Source organism: Tauraco erythrolophus, chromosome 4 (assembly GCF_009769465.1).
Source record: "Tauraco erythrolophus isolate bTauEry1 chromosome 4, bTauEry1.pri, whole genome shotgun sequence".
Lineage (NCBI taxonomy): Eukaryota > Metazoa > Chordata > Aves > Musophagiformes > Musophagidae > Tauraco > Tauraco erythrolophus.
This window is the reverse complement of record NC_141468.1, coordinates 29,933,708-29,951,581: the sequence shown is the minus strand read 5'-3', so window position 1 is coordinate 29,951,581 and position 17,874 is coordinate 29,933,708. Positions and strand designations below refer to the sequence as shown.

At 35.6% G+C, this 17,874-nt stretch overlaps 1 protein-coding gene across 1 annotated transcript in view; it reads right to left on the bottom strand.

Annotated features, from left to right (window-relative positions):
• Nucleotides 1-769: 769 nt before the first annotated feature.
• TFEC (transcription factor EC) overlaps nucleotides 770-17,874 on the bottom strand; it is a 98,740-nt gene continuing 81,635 nt past the window's right edge. Inside the window, exons 4-8 of the mRNA XM_086609824.1 lie at nucleotides 15,803-15,917; nucleotides 14,819-14,875; nucleotides 10,266-10,341; nucleotides 2,038-2,185; nucleotides 770-1,150 (exon numbers count right to left, since the gene is read on the bottom strand). Coding sequence (XP_086465950.1) covers nucleotides 770-1,150; nucleotides 2,038-2,185; nucleotides 10,266-10,341; nucleotides 14,819-14,875; nucleotides 15,803-15,917 — 777 coding nt within the window. The remainder of the gene's footprint in view (nucleotides 1,151-2,037; nucleotides 2,186-10,265; nucleotides 10,342-14,818; nucleotides 14,876-15,802; nucleotides 15,918-17,874) is intronic.

Below are 17,874 nucleotides of genomic sequence, written 5' to 3'. Positions count from 1 at the left end.
CTTTGTTGAGTCTTGTACATCCATACAGTCTTTCTGCAGACACGTCATATCTTTTTCTGTCTGAGTTCACTTGAGTCTCTGTCATTATGTTAGTTTCCATTTTTCTTCTGTATAATTAAAACATATATTAAAAGTCTGTTCTTTTTCTACAAATGAATTTTTTAAAAAAACGCTATTCCGTGAAAAGCTTAATGGATTTTCTCCTTTTAAAGAGAAGCCTACGCAGTTTAAATTTCATGCTCACTTCACTTGTGCGAAGGCATTACTGTCTGTTTTTTCAGATTTTAAAACTTGTAACATCTCTATAGTTCCCAGCTTAAATAGTTCCCTGTTGCTTCACATTTTGTAGATTTTTTTAGTTATATTAAAATAAAAAAGAAATTGAAAAATTACTAAAACTCATGTTTATAGCAGATAATAGTGAATGCAGAGTTTGAATACACTTCTGTAACATGGGTATTCCTTTTGTAGTAATAATTTTCATAGCACTGTAAAAAGTCAAGTAATGACAGTAAAAATATCCCAGTGAAGAAAGTTTTGTGCAAATGTCAGCTGTGAACAGGGGGTGTGAATGTGGGGCAAAGTGATATGAGTTCACGTCCATTTCATTTTCCTGTGAAATAAAGGCTGATTTAAACCCTTTTCGTGTAGTAACTTATCTTCACAGTGTCTCTCCTTATTCGTGTTTAAAATAAGCACAAACACCATGCTTACATTCAACTCAGACTTTTAGCAAGTGGTTTAGAGAAGTATGAGGCCCTTTCTCCTTTTATAAATCATCTCCATCATCTGTGCTAAAGCTGCTTCTCCTGCTGCTCTCTTTCGATGCAGCTGGGGACGTGGAGGACAAGAGTGGGTCTGTTCCAAATGGTGACACTGTGTCATCCAGCAAAATTTCCTCTAGTCGTTGCTCTTCTTTTAAAGCTGCGCTGAAGGACAAATCTGTGAAGTGTGAAAGTGGATCAGAAAAGGCTGTAGATCCATCGCAAACATCAGAATTTGGTCCATGTGCCAGAGGCATTTGTTGAGAGTAGTCTACAGAGTTCTCCTCTGGATAAGACTGTTGTTTGATGACCTGTGCGGCTAAATCGACAGCACTGACCGAAGACATGACTGGAAGGCCATGTGCACGTGCCTGGATCTCTAGTTCCTAACATTTCAAAGAAAAACAGTTAGTTAATGACTTTGAAAGACAAAACAGTGTCTTCAGAACTATTGCAATAAGTACAAAGTTCTTACATGCAAATTAATTATACCTTTTTGTCCAGTTGTGGGACTACAGTTTAAAATACAAAATTGATAATCTATGAAAATTTACCTCTTCAGTGTTTTCCTTTTTATTTCCCCTCCTGTTGTTGAGCAACTGTCCTAAAGGAACATGAAGTAGGACAACCTCTCTAAAACCATTGTATGTTGAACCCAATACGGGTGACAGAAAAACATTGCAACTTTTTAGTTCTTTATCCGCTGCTATCCAGAGAAGCAGAACATACTTTACTTGGTGATGCTTATGATATACAGATATATGAGTAAATTGCTGTATATAAGACGATTGATGTTATGTCTATCTCATCTTCATATGTATGTCTATATTCAAATCTTGCATTTCAAGTCATGCAGGGCTGTATTCTGCTGCTTCATATCACAAGCAGATATAACACAAAATTTGAAATGGTTACAAAGGAAAAACGAAAATACTGAAGGGAATTTTGTATCCTGTATTGATTTTTGGCTGCAGGGATACACTGTTTTGTTTCCTTTTTGTCTTTCCCTGGCTGTAATTCATACATAAGGAAATTGGTTGTACAAATACTTTATTAACTTTCCATGTATTTCTTTATGTAAAGTCTACTTATCAAAGGAATTTCCTAGAAATCTAAAAAATACCCCCTCCCCAATATACACAGCAATAAATAGGGAAAGCCAATTCATTTTTAATAAACGCCATTTGGGGAAAAATGATATAGATTAATAAAATTTGATGAGGGATAAGTACTGAGAAAGCTTTGTAGTTCATGACAACGCTTTTATACAAACCTGAATTCGAAGTAGAAGTCTTCTGTTAGCATGCTCTAATTTCTTCTGCCTGTGTTCTAATTCTCTGGCTCTCTGTTGTTCTTTTTGTAGCCACTTGATGTACTCCACTGATGCTTTTAAAATAGTTCCTTTGTTCCAGCGCATATCACTGCAGAATGTAGAGATAACCTTTTCACAATTGTGCATGTCAGCAGAATTCATAAGAACTTACAAAATCTTTTACATTAATATGAAATAATGATTTACATGACTATTATTCACTCTTAGATATTATTGCTTCTGAATGGAAATTTTAATAGAATAGTTAAGAAGCCCTTATATAGTAAAATTAATCCCAGAATGAAAATAAGTGTCAAAAGAAAGTAATAAAGTGACTTTTTGTGGGAGAGCTAAATGCAATATCATGATTCTACCATTACAGTTTTTATATTTTTAGTGAAAATTGCTTTTATTATTAACTCTAAGATTAAAATCTATGTGCAGTATTTCTGCATTAATGAACTAGGAAATATACATTACTGAGGACTTAAGCCTAAATTTTTAAAGATCATTTTGAATATACTACTCCTTTTACCTGACTTGCTAATGAGGTTGCTTTTATGCTTGTTGAGAAAAAAATGGTCAGTGCTGAATGCCACTCCTCATTGATGGCAGACCAGACAAATCGCACTTTGGTAACCGTAATGGAATGACAAATACCCAGTTCAAAAATCTTGAAACAATATAAACCAAACTAAAATCCACAGTTACATGCAGACCCCAACTCAAAATAAAAGCCTTGCAAAAAAATAAGATTAAACCTGTCCATCATTCAGGAAAAGATCGATTAACTTCCAGCTTACAAGCAGTCTTACTAAGAACAATACACTTGTTCAAACGCATCTGTTCAAGGGCTTTCATGTATCCCTTTATCAACTTTCCATGTATTGCTTTATGTAAGGTATTGGAGGCCTTGGAACAAGAATTAAATTTGCTGGAAATGTTTAATTTCTAATAAAGTTCAGTATTTTATGATACAGGATGGGTCTGTCTGCTGCGTTAAATACAGATGGAAATATCCAAACTATCCACTTCACTGCAAGATGGCTTAGACCAAGAAGAAGATTGGCAGAAGTTCTGGTCCTACAAAGCAGCCTGAGAAGGAAAGAGCGATTGAAACTGGTAAGAATCTGAGGTTGGGAGTGACAAGCAACCACCTTAGTGCACTTTTTTTTTTTTTTTAGTACCTATTCCAAATACATATGTGCTGGCATTTATAGAGTCAAAAAGAAATATAAATCATACTCCAGTCAATCATGACTTTCTATTATTCTTTGGTTGCTTTAGGTAGTAAGACTTGCTCCTACTCACATGCTCACCTGTGGTGAGTAAAACTGTTATCTGCAGTGGATTTGTTGGAGAAGTGTCTATGCTTTACATTCAGCTTCTCATAGTAAGTGCCTAAGAACTTTGCAACCTTACCCCAAGGCTAAGCACTCTTAAAGACTTCCATCAAGGCAGTTGTCTTTCTACTGAATGTATAGGGCAAAAGCCAGGCAGATATAGGGTTCAGGGACTCAGATCACCTGGCCTTTCCTCATGCTCTGTACTAGAGATAAAACCTTATGGAGCTGATAGCTTTAAAGATGCTCAGAAGAATATACAAAATAATTTGTGATAAAGCATCACAGTATTTAACCATACCCTAGAATTTAGATCATTTACTAGACATTTAGGAGAACCAGCTTTTTGATCAGAGAAGGATTGAATTCACATCTCTCCTCCCTGGGCAGCACACAAACCACGGGTCTCCAGCATACTGGGACCTCCCCTCATCTCAGTGATGTGGGCCAGGAATGTATGGCTTTCAGGATTAGAAGGTGAGGAGTTGAGAGAGAAAATAATTATTGTCTCAGAGCCCTGCTGTCTACAAAGCCAAAACATCAGAGGCTGCTCCCTGAAGTGGGTATATGTTCTTATTTAGACCATCCCTGGTCAATAAAACTAAAGCAAAGGTGGGAGTGGGCGCCAAGAGCAGAACCTATCTCCCTCATGACAGCTGAATCATCTCTTGGCAGTCCCTCTGCCTCCTCCTTCCTCTCCCTGTACTTCTTGCCCAGGTGGGAGGATAGAACGTTTTCCTGCCAGCATCCCATGGACTCCCTCCTAGGAGAGGACTTGAGTCTCTTACATGTGGGATACCTGTGTTCAAACTGTAAAGGTTAAGGAAGTTTTTAGTACACAGGATGCTTACTTTCTGGACAAATCTTCGACTGCCTTCATCACATTATAATCTTGTTTTCTTCAGACTTCTTTGGAAAGTTAGTTAAAATACTGAGAAGTCCCTATTTATGCCTGAATTGCGGTGGAGTTTGAAATGCAACAAAGTGCCTGTCTGTCTACACCATAGCACTCCTGAATAAATAGGAGCAGCTAAAAGTAGGAGGACAACAACATTTCAAACTGGGAATCTCCACTGCCATCTCACATATGAGCTATATGTGCTATATATAACTCAGAATTACAGTAGGTTTTTGTTTAATTTCAAGTGAAAATGACTGATTTAGGACATGTTCATGGCAACTTTGAAAAGTGCTACAGTAATAAGAAAACCTATAGCATAAACTCTGGAGAAACACAATCTGCTTAGCCAAGGGGGATCAGCTCCTCCTAGCATGTAATTAAGACAAAACCAAGCTAGTTTTGGATTGATGGTTCGAGCATAAAAAGGTAGTACTATGAAATTAGAAATTAATCCATAGCTGGTAAATGGTAATAATTAAGACATGTAACAGCAGGAGAAAAATACGCGTATATCACATATTTGGCAAATATTTCATAGTGATTTCACAAACAGTTTCATGTCAGTTATAAAATGTTATGAATTCAAAATGAAATTCAAATAATATTTTTGGTTATTTTTTCTGATTGATATATGAAGAAGCCACATATTCATGACTGTATTTGGAATCTTTTTGTGATGAAATTTATTCATGTAACATTTATTCATAACATGTTGTTCATGTTGCCTTGATAGTCTGAATTTTTACGTATATGGTAATGATATTTTTTCTCATAAGTTGAAATAAATCTTTGCTGAAGGGCCAATTCGTAGATTCAAACTGCCAGAGAGATGGATCTGGTTGGTTTCTTCATGAGATACATATGTATAGGTATCTCTTGTGCTAATATTAGAAATTTGAGAGGCAAAACTATCATGGAGATCTAGGATGAAAATGCTGTGGTTACTACTATTACTTAAGAGACCCTGTTATTTTATGTGTGTGTCTGTGTGAGTGCCTGTATCCCACATGTTCTACTTCTGTACTCAGAAGATATACATATACTGGTTGGTGTCTTCTTAAATGAGGAATATTGAACTTAAATATTCCAATGTTTGAAGGCAACAGAGCAAAGGATCAGCTGGTGACCTTAGAATTCAATATGTCTTTTACTCCATGTCTTTTTGTTTATACCAGGAGCAAAAGGAAACACTGAAGAAGTCTGTGCTGGTTTCACATTGCAGATGCTCTCTGTCCATTTTAGCCCAGAGCACCATACAGCAGTCACAGAATAGTGCTATGGAGAAATGGAGGTTCTATGCAGATGTTCAGGATTGGAAGAGCAGCAACATAACTAGTGAGCATGAAGGCAAATGCGGGGAATAGCACAGGGGAGGTGATGCAGCAATAGTCTGCAATGCATCTAGCTCTGTTTAGCAGGCAGGCAAGCAGGTTCATCTATGATAGAAAGAAAAAAACACCTCAGCAAGTGAAAATGGATTAAATCCAAGCAGAGCAAGTGAGTAAGAAAAATTCAGCAATTCTCTGATCGGTTATTGGTTTTCTGTTATTTTTATGAAAATGCTGAATTCTAAATTGGAGGCAAATAAAATTATCAGAAAAAATGGTAAAAGTGACACTAGGAAATAGTGGTTTTTGCATTTTAAAGATTTATATATTGTGTTTGCTCAATGTATAATACGAGACAAAATTTGAAATGACCAGGCTTACAAACCCATTTGAGAACCTTTAAAAACTGAGCAGCTGCTGGCAGTTGTTAGTCATTTTATTGGAAACTGCTTTATAAAAACAGAGAAATCTGTCGCATTTGTAACTGTTTTGAACCTACAAAGTTTGATATAGATCAACTTCTCTTTGGAGATGGCAGGAATTCTTTTTTTCATTTTACTCTTTCACTGCGTATTAATTCCTTTCCTTTTTTTTTCCTTATTCTTCATTTTTATTTTATGTATGTAATGCTCTGTCCTGTAAATACTGGAACACATGGGAGGCTCTACATGTGAAACAAGTCAGTTGAGAGCTGTAAGAAGTTTTGCAGGTCTAGTCAGCAGTGACTCTTCAAAGGATGATTGTGTCTTTGTCTCTGTGTGTGCGTGTGGTAGGATAATTTGAAGTTTTTAGCAAGCTAAACATACGTTATCTAGTTTAACTAACAGAGGTCTACCACACAACATGATTTGCATGGAAAAGTAGCAAATTTTATTAGTCTTTCATCCTTACTTCTTGCTAACTTTACCAGCTGAATCTCTCTACAAATCTCAAATGCCCAGGCCAAAATGTGACTCTCACCTAGGAGAGTTTCTCATTTAGGAGAAAAGAAACCATGAGACTGATCTTCAGCTCACTTCCACCAAGGTAACTTTGTTGAAGTCAAAGGAACTTCACTAGTTTACACAAATTGAACTCCTGTAAAAAGGATGAAAGCATGTGATCATCTAAGATTAGAACTAATCAACGAAAGCAGAGTTTGGGAGAGGGTGATAGTCACAGTTTGCCAGCCACAGAACAGTTACTAATAACAAATATGTTTGTGAAGTTGAAACTGTTTGCAGACCATTTCTTTCCCTATTTCTCAGAAATTAGCTTTAAACCATGCTTGCTCAAAGAAGAACTTTGAAGGACTTTGTACTTGTTTTGATGACCTGCACAATTACAAAGTGTATTCTTCTGAAAGGGGCAGCAAGTTTCCATTTTATAATAGCATGAGTGTACACAAGCTTTTCCTTTACAAGAAACGTGGCTGGCTGTTAGCGGGTCTATCCAGACAGCAGACAGAAGGTCAGGCACAGGCAGATGCAGAGAGCGAAGAGAGAGTGAGAGCAACCCACTACTTCTTGCTAAATCCTCGGTAGATCTCTTAACATCCTGATTCTGTAGAACAACCAGAATTCTTAAAGGAAATATATTTTTTTTCCCTTAGCATTTCTCACAGTTCTTGTCCGGCTACCATATAACAGTTCTTGCGTAGGCGTTTCTAGACTCTACCACAACATGAAGTCCTGTTAATCACCAAGAGCTGGGTTCTGAAAGGCAGAACACAAATAACTATGAATGGAAAGGTAGGTATATTTAAAGGACCAGGTTATCAGTTTTTCAGCAAAATATGACTGGGTATTTGGGGCCTTTTTTAATTCTATTTTTGAATTATGCTGTGTAACTGTTTTGCATTTCTGAATCATCTACCACTCGGATATCTAAGCATTGAAAATTAAACAAAAGAGTCAAAGTTCTTTGCAACTTATACTTATCTCTATTTTCTGATGCTGATGAAGTGAACTTAAAACACCCATTCATTTAAGCAATGTAATCCACACTTTTCATCATTAAATTAAAAAAAAAGAAGGTGAAAAGAATAGGGATTTAAGCCAGTCAAAAGAAAGTCCCTGCGGAAGCTCTGCAGGAGCCAAACAAGTTCACTATATAACTAACAAAACAAAAGTGAAATAAAAACCCCACACACCACTTCTAAGAAATATAAATCATAAAAGGTTTCCAAATAGCATCAAAAATGTCCTTTTCTGTTCCTGAGTCTAAATGTAATCTTCTTGAAGCAAGCCATCTGGGACAGGCATGCTAACCACAATGGCTTAGTTATACTAGTATTTGCTCTTCAATGCAAAGGCTGATTTGCTTCACTGTCATTAGTCCAAGCATCAGTAAGGTTTCTCCTTTTACAGCTAAGTTCCCACTGTAAGAAGAATATTCTGAAATCAATATATGAGGTGAAAATGCTATGTGTGATAAAATGATACAGATAAAGTATTGTAAGAGATGATACATCTCTTTCTTTCAAAGAAGAAGAGGGCAGATTGGGGGCACAGTAAGGAGTAATGAAGGAAAAAGCAAGAACTTAAAGAGAGGGTAAGGACACCGAGTTATGATTTGGCGACACAGGACCATACCAGAAAGAAACAATAATTTTGATCTGCTCAACCAACAAAACAACATGGTCAAATTAATGTATTTCCACCTACAAATACAGAAAAAAAAAAAAAAAAGAAAAGTTTTTACACTTCTTTGACTTAATTTAAGCTGGCACCAAGCTATAGCAAAATTATATTGTAATTTAGTTTTTCAAAAGCGTCTCGCACAGTTTGATGCCTCTTTTTCCTTAACACGAAATTGAAAGCTTTTAAATAAACCTATTTTCAAAAGGAGTACTGATTACCAGCCTTTTGAAGACAGTAGTCCTCAGAACCTGAGACGCTTAAGTTCACCTCATGCTTTTGTAAACATAAGCCACTTTGGGACTGTCCCACTGTTGAACTCAGTCATGGGTTTGCAGACTAAAGCAAGAAAAGGTGAAGTCTTCAGGATCTATACCTGAAACTTTTTCATCAGGCAACAACACTAAAATCTGTGGGTAAAATCCATCATCCACTTACTGGAGCAAAATTACAGGTCCAAATCATTCATTTTAAGAAGAGCTTAAGTGATTGCTCCAGGTATTAATGTTTTCAATAACTTCATAAACTAAACCTGAATCCAGACCAAAACATGTAATGGAAACACCTCTGCAGGCAATCAAAAATCACAACTAGAATTTGTACCTCATTCCCATTTCTAATTGCAGCATAGCTTGCTTCCGTTATTGCTTTATAGCTGCAAACCAACAGTGCCATCCACTGTTTTTCTGAGAAATCTTTCAATTATTTGCCCAAATGGTCTTGAATAGTGAAAGATGCACCAGCAAAATTGAAACTCTTCTACCAGTCTAAGTTTGTAATGGATTGCATTTGGCCAAAACTTTATTTAGATACTTAAAGCACTTCTTACTTTAACTCAGCTGTAATACCTAATTCTATATTAATAACAAGAACATGCTCATTTGTCTAATCTTGGATGGATGCAGTAGAAGGAGCCGAGTCAGTGAATTCTCTGAAATAGATGCAGTATGTTAACTTTCTGTCTGGTGATTTCACTCCAAGTGGCTTGTTATGCCAAGCTTGTGCTTATGTAGGTTTCACACAGCTTTATATTGTTATAGAAATCTTTAATAGAATCAAAAGTTTCTTAAGCCTAAGGAAAAAAAAAAGGCTGAAATATCAATAGATGTTTTCATTTGAAGTATCATGCAGGTCTGTATTGACATGCAAATGATAAAGACAAAATCTGTATAATCAATTTTATGAGAGTCACAATCACGCTAGTGCATGGTCTTAAGGCTTCCCTGAGCGACATGAGAAATCTAACACTAAAGTTCAGCATTAAATATCACACTGAATTGTTATTGCTAATCCTGCAATAGGCTTTCCTACCGAGGCAGCTTTTTTTCATGTTGATGACAAATATAAGCTTCAAGGGAATGCAAGAAATTTAAGCAATATGCATTTTGTGTCACTGTAAGTATATACATTAGTATAAAATGCTGTTATTATAGCAATTATAGCAATTATTATTTTTATCCTTGCATTTTAGAACTGTTGTTTTCCCTGTACTGAGTGGAGGACTTTAGAAAAATGCTCAGTCTACAGACTCTTAAGCTGATTTTTTTTCCTTAGGCAGAGGGCAGACAGTAACAACGTGCATTTTGTCTTATCCCACTAGAGGGCCCATGGAAAGGTCTGAAAGCATCTGTCCTTCCTTCAGAGACACCACACAATTGCTCACAGGGACTTTCTTCTTCTTTACCAAAAAGATTTTGTTTGTTTTTTATTTGTTTTTCTTTTTGTTTCCTTTTTTTCCCCTGAAGTGGCAAGCTCTCTTAACCACCCTGGAATTGCTTTCATTTTATTATCCTTTCACATAAATTTTCCCAACAGGGACCAAAAATCTGTCAAAGGTTTGTTACTTTGACGGTCTGATCTGAGCCATCTGAGCCAGTGACCTGGCATGGAAGATTTTGTATCCCATTACTCAATCCTATTGGCAGTATATGCAATTGTTTTTTTTTTTCCCCTGCGTTTAAACCATAAACATTATTATAGGAAAGACCATTGAACTCACGGATCATTAGACTTGGGGATGAGTGTGCCAAGCTCCTTGATTCGGTAATTAATATTATACCTTCTTCTTCTCTCAACTGTTAAAAAGAAAGGGTTACTATTTTTATGGTGAAATATTCTTGGAGAAATTCAACATAAAACATTTTCATTTGTTAAAAATAAGTCAATCAGTGTACAGAAAATTTCTTCCTCCAATAGAAGTCCCAACATGATCTCTTACCTGCCTCTGACTTACTTTCAGGACAAATTCCGTAATTAGCACCATCTCTGTATCTTACCGTACCTGTAGGTTTCTCTCCTATTTACAACTAAATTCCGAGAGAATGAAATAGCCACATATTGTCTAAATGTGAGCTAATATTTCTTTTTTTAATAATGTTTATGCATCCTTTCTCCACCATGCTCCTACACTACAAAGTTTTCAGCTCAGTGGAGTTTGCTGATGATCTCAACAGCAACATTTGACATAAGACAACTGATAAGACAAACATAAGACAAATATTTCATATTTTTGCCGTAACACCTGCTACAGATTACGGTTAACAACTTTGTTATCCCTTATCTACTTCAAATCACAGAGAGGACATAACCGCAAGCAGATCCCTTCACTGAAACTGAGACAGACTATGTACCAGAAACACTTCATCCTCAGCACAACTGCTTCCTCCAATGACGGACAGCACAAGTGCACTTATAGTAACTTTTACAACACACAGAAAATGAAGAAAAACCACATTTAAATAATAAAATATTTTCTGTATTTAAATTTATGCTTCTCGTAAGACAAACTATGTATGGTATTTTGTTTTATTCGCAGTTTAGTTAGAAAGAAAAATTGAAGACAAGCCTCTTGAAATTAGTTCCCCCTCTCTGTGCTCTCAGTCCACTTTACCAGCACTGGACTGGTATCCAGACTGATGTGTGTGCCCCTTCTCTGTAGAAAGGGTCTCACCTTCTTACTTCCCATTTCACTAGTTCAGAGAGAATTCTCCCTCACTATTTGACTATTTTTTTCTCCAGCTTCTTTTACATGCAGAAATCTCACATTTTCTAGTGAGCAGGGCCAAACGTCATCTCATCGCTTTGGGGGATTTCTTGTGTATACCCATCTCCTAGGTAGCCTAGTTATGATAAGACTGAAAGACAATGTGGAAATCCTGTATGAATGGCAGAAAGTTCTTTTTCTACCAGCAAAAAAAAAATGTTTTGAGGAGGAAGAAGGATGAATACTGTAGGAGTTCCATTGTGGTACTGCTATCTGTCAGCAACCAGCAGTGATGTGCTACTGGCGTGAAGTTGCACTTCTGTCCACTCCCTCCACGTTGTACTTTGACTCAATCCAAACCTCACTGAATGGACAGGATTCAGCTTTGGTACATTACTAGCATTGCATCAAGTTATTTCTGTTATCCTTTGCTTCTTGGAAGACTGTACCTTGGGCTTGATGTGCTAATGCTACTATATTCTGACAGACCAGAGCTCACCCATGTAACGCAGCCTACAACATGAATACATGCTCCCCTCACCACTTATGGAGACATGCACTTAAAGTTTGATGTCCTAATTTTGAATATAAATACAGATAGCCAGTTCTTAGAGCCTGGTAGAGCTAAATTAGAAGTGTGCAGCCAAGGGAAGCCTGATGGGTCTTCTTATGTTGAATTTAACCTTCTCACAGTCATATAAGCATATCACTTTCAGTCTCCTCACAACACAGATCACTTTTAGTTTCTTACTTTCACCAATACATAAATAGATTTTTTCTTCCTGTCTATGTGAGGTTCTTAGGTTTGTTCCTCAGTCAGCTATTTCCTCCCTAGCCAACTCCAGCTCAGGGAACTCCCTAGGTGTTATTAAATACCCTAGTGAAATGCTCTGCCTTGGTGAGACATATTATATTGTCTTACTCTCTCTAGAAACAGGAATTTCATTCAACAGATTAAAGAATTTCAGGTTTTGTAGTCATGATTCACATATTCAGGAGACAAGGTTATAATCCTCCTGAGTGTACTGTTAAGTGACCCCTTGCATCCCATTGGCATGAATGTATAGGAGAAGACAGTGAATGTACGCACATAGCAACCAAGCAATTTAAAAGATGTATTTCAGTTATATTGGCAAAATATTGGCAGAGCAAAAAGAGTTATTGAATATGCATTAACTATACAGTCATATGTCATAATAACTGTTATTTAATTAATATTTATAATGTGGAAAATCTCTGCAATGGACTCATCAAAAAGTAGCCAACTAAACATTGGCTATAAAATAAGGAAAAAAAAAAAAATTCTTTACAAGTGGACACTTAAAATATCATTCTCTTTTCTTTTCTTTTTTGTATTTTTTTTCCTGAAAATCAACTCCAATAGTTTATGCTAGTGAGTTAGGGGGAAATTTTGAAGCTTGGAAACATGTTTCAATAGAATTCTCCTGATTTATGACTGTTGCAGTTCCAGTGGTATCCTGAGTTATCAGTAATATTTCAAGTACTAAATTATACGAAAGCCAACCAGAAAATTAAACAGCATAGACAGGATGATCATGTAGAAAACAAACATTACACCCTTAATTCTTTGAAAAAAAAACAATAACAAAACCAAAACCAAAATACATTTAGTAATGGTTTGAACTCTTGCTGCTACAGGAAGAAGAGGTTCTATTTCTCAGATCTGAATCTCTTCACATGGTTTCATTGAGGATCCAGTCTTTCAAAAGTCACGTTTTTCTAATTCCTTCTTGGTATGAGGAGGTACTAGAACATTTCTGTAAAAATGTGGACATTAATTCAACCTGAAACATGAGTGTTTGCAAAAGTCAGGTTTCGAAAACTGTTTTTTCAGACCATCTCTAAAAAAAATGGTGCTTGTAAAAGAGCATTAATAAAGTCTTTTATGTAATGCATTAATATGTCCAAGCCATCAGATAGTACAGATATCTTCAGAGAGAGTTTGTTCGCTGAAGTATACACCTATAGCCAAACTAGAAAAGATGTTGCATGTCTGTGTGTCATCATCCTGACATACAGCCTTCAGCTCAGTTTCTGGTGGTGAAAAACAGTTCTCCAACATGTCTTCTGTGTTCAGGAAGGACAATCTCAAAGCCAAAATAAACAATGGAGGCAACAGTATGTTCTGGCATCCCTAACGCATGCATGTGCTTGTCTTTTGCCATCTCACAGTTCTGGACAATTCCACCTGCCACATTTCCTAGTCTGGCAAAAACTCCTCATTCCAGCCCAAACAAGACAAGCAGCAGCTGCTCTTCTCTGCACTTCAGAGAAGATGTGCTAGCAACAGGCCTGAAAATCTACATAGTCTATCTGTAATCCACAAAAACATACAGACAGAAATAAGGATGCTTTCTGGAAGTAGCAGAAAGTCATCCACAGTGGTTGCTAGCACATTTTATCAGTGGATGTATAGCTCCAGGTATGTAATTTCATGCAAGTAAAGCCATAAATCCCTCTAAGATTAATGCAATAGCCAGAGAACAAAGATATAAATAAAAGAACAAAGATGTAAATAGTGGCTATTAACTAATTGCCAATTTAGGTTTAAATTCGTAAAATCATAGAATATGGAAGGGACTCATAAGGGTCATCGAGTTCAACTCCCAGACTACTTCTGCTGGAAAAAATGGAAAGGAGAACTGGAAAATGTAATTGCTTTATTCAACACTTTCCAAACATAATCCTTCAGGTTTTTAGTTTCAAACTACTCTTTAGAGGGAAAAAATGCCTAATTTTATGGACAATCCTCTTTTAGCAATAAAACCTTTTTTTTTCTATTCTGGATAAATTAAAATGTTGTTTATTTCTATGTTTAATATTTAGACACTGAACTATGAATTTCAGTATGTTCTAAGCCTGAACCACAGAAGACTCTTCCTCTAGAACTGAAATGCCTATGTCTGTACATGGCTGCACTGTTCTTCGTAAAGGAAACAGAAGTGCATCCCAGCCTGCAGAGGTCAGGGGGCTTGTGTATCAGAGCAGAGTCAGAGCGTCATGAGTCTCACTCAGTCCTGCCCTGATCTCCTTTTGTGACATACAATTTCCATAACTTGAAATGCTTAATTAGCATTATCTAGCATTTTTTTATAGTTTCCCATCACCCATAGATAGATACAGCCTCTCACTTGAGTGCTGCAGTACGTAAGGTGTGAAGACTTTGGATTTTTACTGCTGTTTTTTTCATCATCTGTCTCCTTTCTTGTCTGTTTTGCACTGTAATTCTTAGAGACAACATCAAGTAAAGTATGCAGGATACATACACGACTGTAGAATAAAAACATAGTAGCAGGAAAGAAAATTGAAAGAAATATGGAAAGAAATCCATTATAACATGCTAAGTATTTTGAAAGACAAAAGTCAAAGACTGAAATTAATTTCAAGGAAGAAAGCTGTGTGGTTGGCTGTGTTTGCAGACTGAGTTCAATTTGATTACCTTGGTAAGATGCTGATCTAGAAGAGCAGAGACATGGTAGCTAATGTATATTATTTCTGCATTCCCTATACATTCCATTTAATAAGAAGGAAGATGAACATATACTTACTGAGATTGTGGTTATCCTTTTTTTGTCTCTCCTTTGCCATTGCGCGTGTATCTGCTTCTGACAGAAAGTAACATTTATTAAAACGGTCTTTAAGTCGCAGTTCCAATACTTCTTTCATGTTTTCAGAATGGCCTCTTGTCACCAAGAGCAACTTTCTGGTCTTTTTACTTCATTACTCTTTTTATTATTAAAAACAATAATAATAATATCAATAATGTTTTTGAAATAATAATATTAAAATAAATATTTTGTTATTAAAATAATAAGATTTTCTTATTATCCTGTTATTAATATTTTGTTTATTTAAGCAAGTCTGGCAAGTTACTTCAGATTTTTTTATTGCACTTTTTTATGTAAGAACGTAGACATGATATGGAGGAGTATTTTTCTCCAATTTGATGTATTTCACATCAGGATAAAACTTACAATACACTAATGTGAATATGGATTTGTATATCCCATAATGCAAGAGTTAATCAGATTTGTAAGTTATTGAACAAACTCACTGTTTCCTCTGAGTGACACTAATAAACTGTACATGGTTGTTAGCATTCTTTGGATTAATTGAATGTAACTTTTAAAGTTGTTAATCCACTAATATAGATTTACCTTGAATAGCCTTATTGTAAGGTTTTAAAAGAACCATTTGTTCTACTCTGGAACAAATTTAATGGATGATAATTTATTTATACCATTGATCCAAAGCCAACATGTAGAAAAATCCACTATGTTTCCTAAAATAATTAGATTTATTAGAAGTATGGTGTTCATAAAAAAACATGGTTTCTGAGTTGCTGAAGAGGAGAACAGAAAGAAAACATTTCTCCTTAGTCTTTGTTCTTTTCCTTAAATGAAACTACAAACTGCAAAATTCTCAGGAATTTAGTTATGGACATCTATTTCTTGAGTAAGATTTATTAAACTTTTAAGAGAAACACTATCACTTCTGAAATTATAAAATACTAAAATCTCAGAGTTCTTTACCTGTGACTTCCCTTTTTACTGGTAGATTAGCTGGGCAAGAAGCATTTGTGAGACCCATATTAGCTGCTGCCATTCCCTGGTCACTGTTATATATATCCAAAATGCTGCTAGATAGCTTGAGGGGTAGGGGGAGGAAAGAAGAATAAGAAAAAAAAAAAAAGTAAGTTAAAAAAAATAAGTTAAAGACTTAAAAGATAAAAAAAAACGTAATTCAAAGAGCAAGCTTCTTTGAATATGAGTCTGGTGTTCTTTAGAAGGAGGTATGTATATGTGTCTAAAGGGAAAGTTTGCCATTATGTAGTATTAAGTAAAATTGAAAGTGAAGAGTCACAGTCTGCCACTGTTCCACAAGCAGCTTTCTAACTGCTGTTTGTGTGGGTTTCAGATGCAGAGTGGTGGCAGGATATAGCCCCCAGTGCCTGGTTTTTAATTACTTCGACGTAGTGTTTTCCAATAACAAGATTACCACAACTGCACTTCAAACATGAATTAAGTTGAAAGTAAAAATAACCTTGCTGGTTTTGACCTGTTCCCCAGTGATTTTTTAACCACATTACTGAACTCTGAATTGGTACTTCATAGTGTGCCTGGTTTAGCAGTATAAAGATTCAGTGACCCAGTTAGATGCAATAGTTGCAACAGAAATAGAAGAATATGTTTTAAGGAAGGAAACTGTGCTGTTGTCAGGATAGACCAGATAACCTAATGGTTTTAACATGTATATCGTATATGATCATGTATACCATTATCTTTATTACCTACAAAAGGTAATATAACATTATTTAAGTAAACCCATTGAAGGCACTTAAAGAGAAGTAAGGCTAAAGTATGTTTCTACGGTTTCCAGATGATTACCTAAATATTAATTTTACTTTAATAATTTTACATATCTGAAACAATCGTAAAATATGCAGAAGTTTAGTAAAGAACAGTTCAGGCTTTTCTCAGTTTCTATGACTACATAACCAACCTTACAACATTGATCATTATCTTACATATTTCTCTATGTTCATGTGAAAACAGCTGTAAAAAGAGTCCAAGTCCAGATCCACAAAAAGATTTGCATTCTTATTGCATTCTAAGGCAATAAGAGTAACATTTTTTTTACATTTTATCTTGCATAAAAAGTTTGTGCAGACAATTTTTTTTTCTTTTGGGGCCAACATCCAGGACTCAGCCATTAAGTTTGGGTCCACTTGGCCAACAAAAAGAAGGAAAAAGTGAGTGAAAAAAGAGGAAAATTGTGAGTAAAATTACTGACTTGAGACAGAAAATAATGAAAGAAAATTAGGAGTTATTTAAGAAAATTGCTTTTCGTAGACAAGAAAACATGTTTTTACAGATATGGACCCATGGATCTTGAAGAACTCTGGAATTTTTCAGGCAGGTCGCCAAGACACCAACCATAGGTCTGCTGGGAACCAGTATTTTTTAGATCCTGATCATTTCTCTTCTTGTAGAGACTGTGAGATTCACAAGTTATTCTGAATGGAGACACTCTCCCAATGACTTACTCAGTGTGAAATTGTTCCATGGCAGTGATTGCTGGACTTTTTATATTAAATCTGAATGTTTTTTTCTAAATTAGCTAAAAATTTTATCAAATTGTCTGAAGCAATCAGAAATTTTTTTGAATACACATAAATAACATGCTAATTTTTGAAGTACTTTGTAGAGGTTTACTAACTAGGAGAACTGACAATTCTTAAATACCATTAGAAATCACAACACCAAGTCAGTTTTGAAAATCTGCTTACATAGTTGATCTCTCAATGAAAATACTTTTTTAAAGAATGTTTGGAATTCAGTTGAGTACTACTCAAGAACAAGTTATGTTTAATATGCAGGATTTGAACGCTAAGCGCATTCACACGTTAAGCACCTTTGTTTCATTCCTGAGTGGTAAACTGACAAGTATTACAGAATTCACTGCAGCTTTAACTTTCCATTTTCTTTGTTCCAGGGATAGTATAACCATATTACAAGAGTGAACTCATATTAGCTCTAGACACATATTTAATAACTTCCAACATTCATGTAAATTAATTTGGCTTATTGAAATGATACGAATA